Below are 12,275 nucleotides of genomic sequence, written 5' to 3'. Positions count from 1 at the left end.
CTTGAAGTTGCACTCTTAATTTTACATTACCGGTATATAGAATTTATGGATTCATATTAGATGAACAAAATCCAGATTGTGTAATTAATAAATTAATTACAATAAAAAAATAAATTAAAAAAAAAACTCTAGGTGCGTACGTCTAAAAGTAAATTTTTGTTTTTGTATCAATATTTAGATATTATACGAACGGTCTATAATACAGTGTTTTCACATGGTTTTTACGGATAGCATGTATGCATTCTCACGTTTCTGTGAGAGTTTGTTAATGTTCTTCTAAAGCGTTTGTCTCAAGGGACCTTTATTTTTCAGAAACATCACTTCCGCCTGGTCTTTAATGTCTGGTTTCTGTTTTCCCTCTGCTCAGTTGGCAAGATGGCGTCGGAACCGAACAAGACAGAAATTCTAACCATTTTTAAACGTTTGCGTTCTGTCCCTACAAACAAGGTAACACGCGAGGTCTTATTAAAACCTACCTGAGACTGTTTTCATTATCGTTATAACTTATTCAGAGACATCCTTATGTGTGTTTCATGTGGGATTACGTGTCATTTGTTAGTCGCTAAGCCGGTGCTGATGGGGCCTGAGTGCCGTCTAACACGTAAATGTTTACTATCAACATCACATCTCAAAAACAGACCAGTACTAAACTATCAAACAATAATTACTTCGTATTAACGAGCTATTATGACTAAATCAGCTGTCCTAAAAAGAAATCAGATGATTGCAGGTTTACCTGCTCTATCTGTGATGTGAGAATGACGCAGTGGCGATGGAAAATTACTCATCCTGTTAAAATGTGCCTCAAAATCCACGGAGTTATCAGTCTGTACTGTCCCATAGATGCATCAAACTCATTCATATGGTAAAATCTGTATATTGGGGGCATGGAATCGTGAATTATTGTACGATCAAATCTTTTAAGTTTACATAATGTTTGTTATTGACTTAAAATTGAACGTTTTGGTAAAGTTTTTGTACATTCCTTTTATATTCTTCTTTTTTTTTTTTTTTTCGAATGTACACATTACTGAGTTTTTATGAACATGTGGTTTGTGAACCATATGTTGGAACTCTTTGTCCTTAAGTCAGTTAAACCATTTGTTTACAGAGGTTTATTTATGAAACTGTTTTTTTTTTTTTGTATGTAAATGATTTGTTTTGTGCCTAGGCCTGCTTTGACTGCTCCGCTAAGAACCCGAGCTGGGCCAGTATTACATATGGAGTGTTTCTGTGCATTGACTGTTCTGGGATCCATCGCTCCTTGGGAGTACACTTGAGCTTTATCAGGTCGGTCTGACTCTCTATTGTCTTTCTCTTTAATTATATTATGCTGTCATGCAAATGTCTGTTAAGGTTTTTAGTCATCTGTGGTGTTCCACAATGCCACATTCATTTGTTAATAACGAGGCAAGAGTTGAGGTGTATTGTCTTTTCAGATCCACAGAGCTGGATAACAACTGGAGCTGGTTTCAGCTGAGATGTATGCAGGTTGGAGGAAATGCCAATGCGGTTAGTTCTTCTTTTTCCTACCCTGTAATATCCATTTCATCAGTTCTTCCTTTTAAACTTAGCCTCTTAATTCAGCTATTTGCATGAGCCAATACTGTAGTTTTCTTTGTGCGCAGATGGGGTTTTTCCGCCAACATGGCTGTACCACTAATGACACCAATGCAAAGTATAACAGTCGTGCGGCTCAGATGTACAGAGAGAAGATTCGACAGCTTGCCAACGCTGCGCTCTCCAAGTATGGCACTGAGGTGTGTATACGAACCTCATTCTGTTCCAGCGTTATCACTGCCTAGAAAGTGAACTATGCTCCTTGGGTTTGTTGTCAGCATTTATTATTAAAAGATGTTGTACTGTCATGCTGTTTACATGCTCTAAAGGCAGGGGCCTCCATCCAGCTTAGCCTTTCAAGACCCAGATTTTACAGAGGACATTTAACACTATATTTAATAAAAATGAAACAAAATATATATAGAAATGTATTAAAAGAAACTTTATTGCTATTGCAACAGGCATGTTTTAATAAGTAGTCTGAATGTTTGGGTTCTAAATGCCAATAATTCACAGAACTGCACATATTGTGCATATCATCACAAACCATGTTTTATCTCTGTTGCAAGTCAAGTCACCTTTATTTATACAGCGCTTTATACAATACAGATCGTTTCAAAGCAGCTTTACAGTGATGAAAGGGAAATGGTGCATTTCAGCTGTTGTTCAGCAGAAGTCAGTTCAGTGTTGATTCTGTAGCGTTGTAAAGATCACCAGTTATTAAATGAGTTTGATTTATCTAAAGCAGTTCTGCGAAAAATGATGTCATCGTCCAGCTCAGTTCAGTGAACTTATTTAATGTAGTCTGGGTTGTGTATTCCTTTTCATGGAAGAGTTTGATTGAATGCATGCTTTTTGTTGTCAACAACAAATGTCAAGCATTTTCTTCATGGACAAGTGTATCCCAATTATGCATTGTGTATTTAATGACTTTATGGTTAATTCCCCAAATCACACACACACACTTACTGTGAATCTATAATAACAGATGTGCAACCTAATAATAATTTTTTTACTTTATATATTTTAATAGTTATATGTTGCTGTTTAGTTATGTAAAGCAAAAAGAGATTTGGATTTCACTTCACTTTTTTTTTTTTATATGCAGCTGTGGTGTTTGTGATATTGAGTAAACTTTGAGCTTGAGTCACTGAACAAACTCCACGTTCCAGCAGTATTCGTTAGCTTTATCTTCCCAGACTCCCCTGACGTCCAGTGTATCTGGAGAGCTGCATTCAGAACTTTTATTCTGCTTTCTGACTTTCGCTTTTTTTTTTCTCATGGTTCAGCTGTGGATTGACAGCTCAGGCTGTGCTCAGCCATCACCTGTAGAGAAGAGAGAGACTGACTTCTTCGATGAGCTCACACAGGTAGGACACACAGGCTGCATCTGAAATCACATACTCTCTCGAGTAGGTACTTATTTTGAATAAGGTCTTACTTTGCGACCACTAAAAAAGTATGTTCTATATAGTATAATGTGCAGTATTAATGTAATCCAGACGTACTACATTCGCCATGTTGTCATTATCACGTCTCCATCGTATGCACACTTCCGAATATTGGCGGAAGTAGAAGGTCATACTCTTTTATGAGTTCTACATTCTTGTCGCATAATGGATTCAGGTATAGAATTGTGCATTTTGACTAGTAAATGCTGAGTTATGTCTTAAGGAATTTTTTTTTAAAGTTTTACTAAACATTTAGCTGAACAGTGCATCAGGAGGGACTAGTTTACCTGATGTTTTTTGTTTGTTTACTGTTGTTTTCTGGTTTTTTTTTTTTTTTTTGTGCCAGAAATGGGATTCCCTCAGTCTTGGAAACCTGAAAATGTCATGGAATTTTGTTAATTATAATTGTGAGAGTCGAGAAAATATATGAAATATTTTCATATCAAGTTTTTCTGGTTCTCTAAAATATTTAATCAGTAATTGCATTTTGTGAGTGAAAAGATATTTTAAATTCCTTATTCTGTTATTGGGAACGACTGAAAATGGTGTCAAAAGTTTCGCTCTCTCTTTAAGGTTGTGCTCATGCAGATATGCCATTATTATTATTATTATTATTATTATTATTATGACTTGATATGTAATATTTAATAATTGTGTTTTCTTACCTGTAGCCTGCCAACAGTTGGGACATGGCGTCCCCATCCCTAACAGATCTGAATGGAGCTGTTACTGTTAGCCCTCAACTGGAGCAGAGCAGTCCTAAGAGTTCAGAGACTACCAGCACTTGTGAGTGTAGCGCATTACACACCATTAATACATCATTGTCATTACTCTTACGTGTAAACATTTCTTGTCCATGTGATCCAGTGCCTGAAGAGGGTCCGAGCATTGAAGGACTGAGCACTAGTCCTAAAGCCACAATAGGTGAGTGTTTGCTGGTTTGTGTGTGTGTCTGTGTGTGTTAGTGCTCTGGCAGAATGTACATTATCATCAGAACATCCCCATGTGTCTATTTCTCCCTTCACCACCCAATTCCCCATTATTATTTTTGAAGTGTTTTTTTTTAGATACTATCACCACACATTAATGAATCCTATAAGCAAGTCAAGCTCCAGGACCTGGTTGTGACCAGTATATCAACCTTTTTATGGACAACTGACAGCAAATAATGAAATGAAAAGCAAAAAAGTGCTATGGTTCTAAAACACTATGACTATGTATGTACTTAAGTCTTTTTAAAATCATATCTATGTGTAATAGCAAGCCAGTAAATGTAGTTCTGCGACATTTATTGCAAATGAATTCAGAGCCTGCTGTCCTGTCTGTTCTGTTAATGTAGAGATTGAGAACTCAATGAGATTGGCGTCTGAAGAGTGTCAAATTCCTGAAGGTGATTTGAATGATTTTGAAATGCCTATTGGCTGATCAGAAAGTAGCAGCATGGTTCTGCGCTTGACTGACACTTATTATGAGTGTGTGTGCCGCTTTGGCTCCACCCCTTCCTCGCAAAGCTGCTCCTATTTAAAAATTGCCTTTACTGCTTATTAAAAAAAAATAATTCTTACTGCTTCAAATCTATTCAGGGTGTCATCAGGGACAGTGTATATATTGCACTGACAATTGTTGGCTGGGATTTTATTTATTTAATTTAAAATTGAGATATTCAGTGCTAATCAACATTATGAAACGAGCTTAAAGTATTATTCAACCGTCTATTGTTGTAGCCATCCACTTGTTATTATTGTCATTTATTTTTTTAATGTGGCCCTAATTCTGTTATTGCCCCTAATTAGTTCAAACGAAATTCAAGGATATATAGAAAAATATGGCTGCTCGCATACAGTACATGCATACTGTGATGATGAAAGAAATTACGTCACATGCGCTGTAAATATACCTTAGTGGACACATAAAACCTGAAGTAAACTTTGGGCTTCACTTGCACCTTGAACATTGCTTGGTATTGAACATTTTAAAGGTAGGGTTGGCGATTTTCGGGGAGGCTTGCAATAGCGAGCTAGCTTTGAAAGCATAAGATCCCAACCTCCTTTCAGAGCGTCTCCAAAGCCACGCCTCCTCCAAAACACACGAACGCATTCAGTAGGGAGAGAGACTGCGTTAAACTACCTCATGTCTCAAAGCACATACCGTTACAATAATAATGAACTTATACACTGACCTGTACCACCTGACTGCTGCAGGTTCATTTCACCGTTGATGGTGTTGCCATTGAAACGCACGAACAACCTCGAGTATAACGTTACAGGTTTCCAACTCTTTCAAATTGCAGTTGTTCTATTGTGTACGCTGCATAAGCTCGTTGGTTTGGTTCAGGAGGAACTGTAAAAGACGACTGCTGTTTCGGTTGCGGTGCTCAGTGACTAACGTCTGTCTAATTCTGCATAGCATGAAGCGCGCTGATGACGTATGATGTCTGCGCGAACAGAGTGCGCAAGGGTATGTAAAAACATCAGTGACAGGCAGGTAGGACATCCTGCCGTAGCCTTCGGAACGAGATCTATGATTGGATGAACATTTTATGGTCCTACGCCTTCCACAGATGATACATTTTGACCACTTAACTTAGTGATTGCTATCGGGATGTGAAGAGACTTTCACGCAGCACAACAAAAAATGTTTCTGAAGCAAATCACCTACCCTGCCTTAAGGAGTCAACTAGAACAATTGCCAGAACGTGGCGTCCCTAGTAATTGAATGTAAAAGCAGAACTAACTTGCATGTTATAAAACTATAATTATTCACAAAGTATTTGTCAATTCGTATTCCTAAGGTGCGGCAAATTGTCACTGGATCGCCTTTTGTCCAAAGAATTGTCCTCAAGTGTTTTTAGCTGGCTGAAAACGACAGGCACTCTTCTGAAAACGCCTAGCTGCGGGCGATTGAGAGAATTTGTACACTTTGATGGCACAGTGTTTTTTCAGTTGAGACGCTTTGGTTGCGGTTATGCGCAATATCCGTGGAAGTGTTACTAGTATCTGATTTCACAGATAATTTGCTTCTGAATACATTGTATGTATATTCTGAGACCAGCAATATTAATTTCCTCCATTATGCCGTTGTTGTGCTTGTTGTTGTCATTGTAGATGCAGGATGTGACAATTGGTCAGTGTGGTATTTGTCCCGCCCCTCTTCCACTGTGATTGGACGGCTGGGTAAAAAGTGACAGTGATGAGTTCTACATTTTACCCAAAGTTGAACATTTTTCAACTCTCACCGACCATAATAAAATGCTAAGTGCGCAGCTGCCTCACTGCCTCGTCACTCTGCCGCCATTTTAAAATATGTGGCTCTCCCATTAAAACATTTCAAATACACACTGTCCTTAGGAAAATATGCTTTGGTGGACACATGGCCTTAATTATTGATGCCACCTTTTAATCTTATTAATTCCTTGACACATTCCCAAATTATTAAATGTGTGTATATATATTTGTTAATCTATTTTCTGCAATTTAACACAAGTGAAGCCATGTGTAGCCAGTGTGTAAAGTCACTCACTGATACAAAAGGTGTAGGGTTTTCTGATCTCATAAAGAGCTCGCAGACACTTTCCATTCTGGACACAGAGCTTATGTTGTGGTATTTCTGACGTGTACTTCCGGTCTGGATTGATTTATGCCCTGAATGAGATTAGAGCGGCTTTTCATCGTTGATCAGGATGCAGTGGGTCTAAACTTTAAGACCAATCTCAGCATTCCAGTCACCCCAGTTTTCTATTTATTTTTGTACCTCATTGGTACAGTTTGCAAAATGAATACAGCATGAATGTTCACATGTACACTTTCAACACACTCTTGCTCTGATAATCTAATCGATTTGTGTGCAAGTGTGACCTCTTGCCTTTCCTCAGGCTTTGCCGGCATGATATTTCTCAGGTCATTATTGGCCGTGGCCTCTATCGCCATGCACTAATGATCCTTATCTAGAGAAGTTGTGTTCTCTGGAATAATCTAGGTGGAAATGCCTGTTTACTTTTCTCTGACTATGCTTTCCGTTTTCAGAAATGAAGTCCTCCATCATTGGAAAGAAGAAGCCAGCCACTGCAAAGAAAGGGGTAGGTGAACAATCAGTGCTCTCGGTCACTTCCTATTCAGGCAATTGTGTTTCCTGATCTTGCAGTGTTCAGTTTTTGGCAGTAGGTGTCAGACTTGTACAGAATCTAGAACTGTGGTTCTGCCTCAAGCTAAAGAAGGAAATCAAAAGTCAATGCAGACATGTGCAAGTAATGGCAGAATCTGAATGTTAAATATTCTAATAATAGTTATACAAATGTAATGTTTGTTTTTCCCCATTTAGTCGGTCAGACTTTTTTTTTTTTTTGTTCTCAGTAAAGAGTTTTAAGCATTAACCTGTTAACATGTCCAGGTCATATTTCATCTTGAAATCAAATAGGATAATATATTTTACTTTTAAGGATTATCATTGAAGCATAATTGTGTAGTTGTCATTGAGAATGAGACTTTATTTTATTTTTTTGCATTGTGGTACTCTAATATCAAAAGTCTCTATTTTTTGTGATGTTAATTTAGATAAAATCATAGTATTTTTTGTACTGCTTTTATGCTGTTTTTTTTTTTTAAGAGGATAAATGTACTTCGTTGACATGCGATAGTCTTTTCTTCCCTCTATTGTCTCACATATCAGAGTGAAACAGCTTCTCGAAGAAAAACAAATGTAGGGCAGGACTTGATTTTGTCCATCGGTAATTGATTGGATGGTTGTGGTTTTCTATTGGGCGATCTTGTGAGTGACAGGTTGTTCCGCCCTCGCGCCTATAAACGTGTCATCAGAGATGATGTCACTGCAAGAAGGAGGGGAAGTTATTTTATTAAATGTAATGAAGGCATGTGAAGTAATGAAATGTGCATGAATAAATTATATATAATAAACGCTGTAATATTGAGAATTTTCAGTTACACTTTATTTTAAGGTGTCATTGTTACAGTGTAATTATATATTTAAGTAATGAGTAATATTAAGCAACAACATGTACTAACTATAGGGTTAGGGTAGGATTAGGATTTGGTTGAGGGTTAGTTGCATGTAATTTTGCATATTTACTGTTATTACTATGGTAAGTACATGTGTAACAAGGACACTGTAAAATAAAGTGTTACCGAATTTTCTTTGTTTCTTTTTTTTTGTCAAATGTAAACCATCTGCAGAAGTATATACTGTCATTTAACCTCCGAGCTCATGGTTATGATCATTTGAAAAAATGTCTTCCTTTTGGTTTTTAGCTTGGCGTTAAAAAGGGTCTTGGTGCCCAGAAGGTGAGCAGCAAGAGCTTCACTGAGGTGGAGAAACAAGCTCAGGTGGCAGAGAAGATGAGAGAGGAACAGGTCGCTGAAGCCAAGAAACAAGCCGAAGAGTCCATGTGAGTCTGATTCTATGATGATGTTTGCAGATGCTGGAAACATTTTTTTAATCATTCTTTAAAGGTAAATAATGTAGTTCACTATAGTGGCACCTAGTGGAATTACAGCCTTGCAAACACTCTTTCAAAGCGTCGCACCTTCCCCAACTCAAACATCATGTCCAGCTCTTACGGTGCTAGTGAAGTCATCTCTCAACCCTTTAAAAGTAGGCTACTTCCAAGAAAAGGTCAAACATTTTATGAATACTTTTAGTTGTGTTGCTATGTGTCATGAGTAAGCAACAGAGCCGGCTAAGTCTAGAGCGAACGTGAGTGTTTCGTCCAATGTGTCTGCACCGGGCAGCTTTTTGACACTTCGACTGTTTGAGGCTGTACCGGACCCATCGAAGTATACCATATAAACTGGTACACATCGTGTCTTTCTGAATGAGTGTATGGTGGAGCTCTATAGTATTGAAGCGTTCATTGAACAATAAACAGGGTTAATAGAATGTATTTTAACATAAAATCGTACATACTTCACCTGTCAAGATTTTGCCCTCTCTTTAAACTATTGAATTCTCATGCCTCTTCTAACAGTGCCTGATTGCTTTCCCGCTTATCTCACAGGGTGGCCTCGATGCGACTGGCCTACAAAGAGCTGGAGATTGACAGGAAGATAGAGGAGAAGAAACTGCAGAACCTAGAAGGGAAGAAGAAGCAACAGGCGGAGAGACTGGGCATGGGATTCGGGAACAGGAGGTAAAGACACAGCGGAAACCTCCATTAAACCACTGTCACGTTAATTACATCACTCCCCTCAAGCATGACATCACTGTCTTCAGCAGATTAATAACCCAGAACAGAGTGACGCGTGTATGTTGGTTTCGTTAATGTGATGTTTTTCTGCAGTGCCGTGTCTCATTCCGTGATGTCCGAGATGCAAGTGATCGAGCAGGAGACCCCGGTGGGAGTCAAATCCTCCTCTCGCTCCAAGCTGGACATGTTTGATGAGCCTGGCTTTGCCTCGGGACCGCCAAAGTATGTTTGTGACGGACGCCGTGTGTGTGTGTGTGTGTGTGTGTTTGTAATTGGTATCATTCATTGTGATCTCAGGTACAAGGACAACCCATTCACATCAGGAGACAGCTTTGGGTCACGGTGGGACAATGATGGAGGATCATCATTCTCCTCCTGGGCTCTGGAGAAGGATGAACCTAAAGACAGTGAGGTCACCATCTCAAGCATCCAGCCAATCGGAGAAAGGTTGGTCTGTCTTAATAACGTCCTGATCCAGCAGTCAGTGATTTGATTTGTGGCCGCTTTCATGACTGGTGACACGATGCATGTCAGGTTGCCCAGCCGACGGAAGCCTGAGGTGTCTGTGCCCGCCGCAGAGTCTAGCGAAGCACGAGAGAAGTTTGCCAATGCTAAAGCCATCTCATCGGACATGTTCTTCGGCCGCGAGAGCAACCCAGAGGTACCATGAGCCCACTTTTGACACTAACTGGACATCTTTGGTGAAACGTTGGTGTTCATTTACTGTAATCTAAGGATAATGTTATTGTGTGTTAAATTATATTGCTCAATTGTATAGAAGTGTGGGGAAAAAAAGCGAATCATGTCAATCTTGATTCTATATTCCGATTTGCATCGATTCACAAATTTCAAAAATCGATTTTCTAAAGTGTTACACTTCTTTAACTTCGCAGTACTACTTAAAGTTACTTAAAATTATTGACGTTAATCACAAAAGCTGCGAACGAGGACTAAATGCGGTGCTCGTGCTGACGGACTCGCATGCATGCGATCTCGAATTCAGTTCTTTCACAGCTACACACACAATTGTGTCAAAATGCACATCGTGTGGACTGTGGAGTACTCAATGTAAACAGAGTCTGTTATGTCCTACGCGAACGAAAACAAATGGGAGAAAATCGGATGTGTAATAGATCTGTGCATTCGTTCTTAAAGGGACAGCAGCCTCATAAACTGTTGCCATCCGTTTCATTAATGTTGATTTAAAAATACACTCACTGCTTTTCTGACTGAATCACTTTATCTTTAATGTGAATCAATTTATATTTAATTCACACAGTGAAGACTATACAGTGTAACATGTAACACAAAACAGTTCACTACAATCAAATCTATGCACACATCGAATTGAAATTTGATTCAAAATCAAGAATCGTTTTGAATCGAATCGTGAGGTACCAAAAGTTTCCCGCCTCTACAATTTTATGTACAATTTTCAAGCGTCCTTGAGCCCTGGAAAGGCGCTATATAAATACAAATTATTATTATTATGTAAATTATTTGTGTTTTTAAAAATGTGTAATCTATTTATCTCAAGAAAGAATATGGAGACTTCTTTCATTGTTTATGTAAATCTCTACTAGTATGAAGCAAAGACTCGTCTGGAGGGCATGTCTGGAAGTACCTCCATCAGCTCTGCTGACCTGTTTGGTGACGGCAGTGTGCGTTCCTCTGGTAAACACATCCCTTTCCAGCTCGCCATGTTGCCGTAGTATATTGCGTAAGCGAGACTTTGTCTGCGAAACTCAGTGTGTGTGTGTTGTCCCTGCAGGCTCATCAGGATTCGATAACGTGCTTCCCTCTGGTCCAGACATCGCCCAGTTCAAGCAAGGTGTGAAGACCGTGGCAGGCAAGATGGCAGTGCTGGCTAATGGGGTTATGAACACCATTCAGGTGAATGCACACATGCGCTTTATATTCCAGTCGTGACGATACCACGCCGATTCTGATCTAACGGCTGTATTAACTCACGTTTCAGGATCGCTACGGATCTTACTGAAAGGACTGCGTTCGACTGAAATGGAAGTTGCATCAAACAGGACACACCTCACTGCTGATTGGATCTAGTCTGTCTTTCCTACATGAACACACATCAGAGAGAGAGGGAGAGGGAGCGAGAGAGCAAGACGAAGACCTGGGAACTCCCGCTCTCTCCCCAGACCACTGTAGACTCTTGCTGACAGTATTTTAATTTTAATTTTTTTTTTTGAAGACTCTTGTTTTATTTTCAGATTACAGAAACGCTTGACAGAGTGTAAAGTCTGTTTTCAGAGTCGCAGTGCTTTCTGTTTGAAATAACAGTCCTGTTTTCTATGCCATGTACTGGTCTTTGATTTCAAATAGTTTTGGATTTGAAAGTATTCTGTCTGGAATTAAATGTATAACTGAACTTCTAGTGCTAATATGTTCTAATGGCTTTCTTTTTTGTATTTTAACGCTCTCCGAAGACCTCAGTGCATTCAGTAAACAAGGAAAGGGAACCCCATATGGTATATTTATAAATTGAGCCCATTTCCTAAATACAATCTTTAAAATTGATGCATCATAATTTTACATGGTTAGTATAATTATGAGAAAGTTTGAGTGATTTAAGTGATAAAATAACAGTAATATTGTGCAATATGTCCTCGCATGTCAAGGACGAGTTCTTGAGGTTTTTTTTGTGGATGTGTGAGTGACACCTGGGAGTTTGAGTTTCAGGACAGGTGTTTGTTTTGCATGCCAGCATAAGCCGTAGACACTGGTGCTGTACAACGAGTCAGATTTCCAGCGTTCACTCGTCGTATTTACAGATAAACTGCTCAAGAAACCAAGCTGACTGAGGAGGTTTACAGTGATGTGATTTAATCAACAATTTAATACGACTCTCTCAGTTTAGATGATAAAATGACAGCTGACAAAATGGTTCTTTATTTAAAAATCACCCACTGAAGTGATGTCGTCTGTTTTCTAGTACATGCATTACAGCCTTTCTTTCCTATTCTTTTGGGTTCATGCCAGACTGGGAACTGGTGAATGGTATTTGTCTGCTAAATTTGAAAATAAAAGAACAACAATCCGACGACCGC

The 12,275-nt window shown here is 38.9% G+C and overlaps 1 protein-coding gene across 2 annotated transcripts; it reads left to right on the top strand.

The window, feature by feature from the left end:
• The first annotated feature begins 322 nt into the window (after positions 1-322).
• Positions 323-12,268, top strand: arfgap2 (ADP-ribosylation factor GTPase activating protein 2). 2 transcript variants are annotated; one of them, XM_084409856.1, is made up of 17 exons: positions 323-447; positions 1,172-1,290; positions 1,440-1,512; positions 1,629-1,760; positions 2,850-2,930; positions 3,683-3,797; positions 3,879-3,935; positions 4,351-4,401; positions 7,034-7,086; positions 8,273-8,409; positions 9,019-9,150; positions 9,301-9,429; positions 9,505-9,654; positions 9,742-9,868; positions 10,791-10,881; positions 10,979-11,100; positions 11,186-12,268. In XM_084409856.1, exons 1-17 carry the CDS (start codon positions 376-378, stop codon positions 11,204-11,206), a joined length of 1,662 nt encoding a protein of 553 aa, XP_084265982.1. In that variant the 5' UTR covers positions 323-375; the 3' UTR covers positions 11,207-12,268. The 2 variants fall into 2 exon arrangements, with proteins under 2 accessions (XP_084265982.1, XP_084265983.1); XM_084409857.1 differs by lacking the exon at positions 4,351-4,401.
• Positions 12,269-12,275: the final 7 nt, after the last annotated feature.

The sequence above is a fragment of the Rutilus rutilus genome (assembly GCF_951802725.1).
Source record: "Rutilus rutilus genome assembly, chromosome: 5".
Lineage (NCBI taxonomy): Eukaryota > Metazoa > Chordata > Actinopteri > Cypriniformes > Leuciscidae > Rutilus > Rutilus rutilus.
Note: the sequence above shows the minus strand (reverse complement) of the source record. Positions and strands in the feature narration are given on the sequence as shown.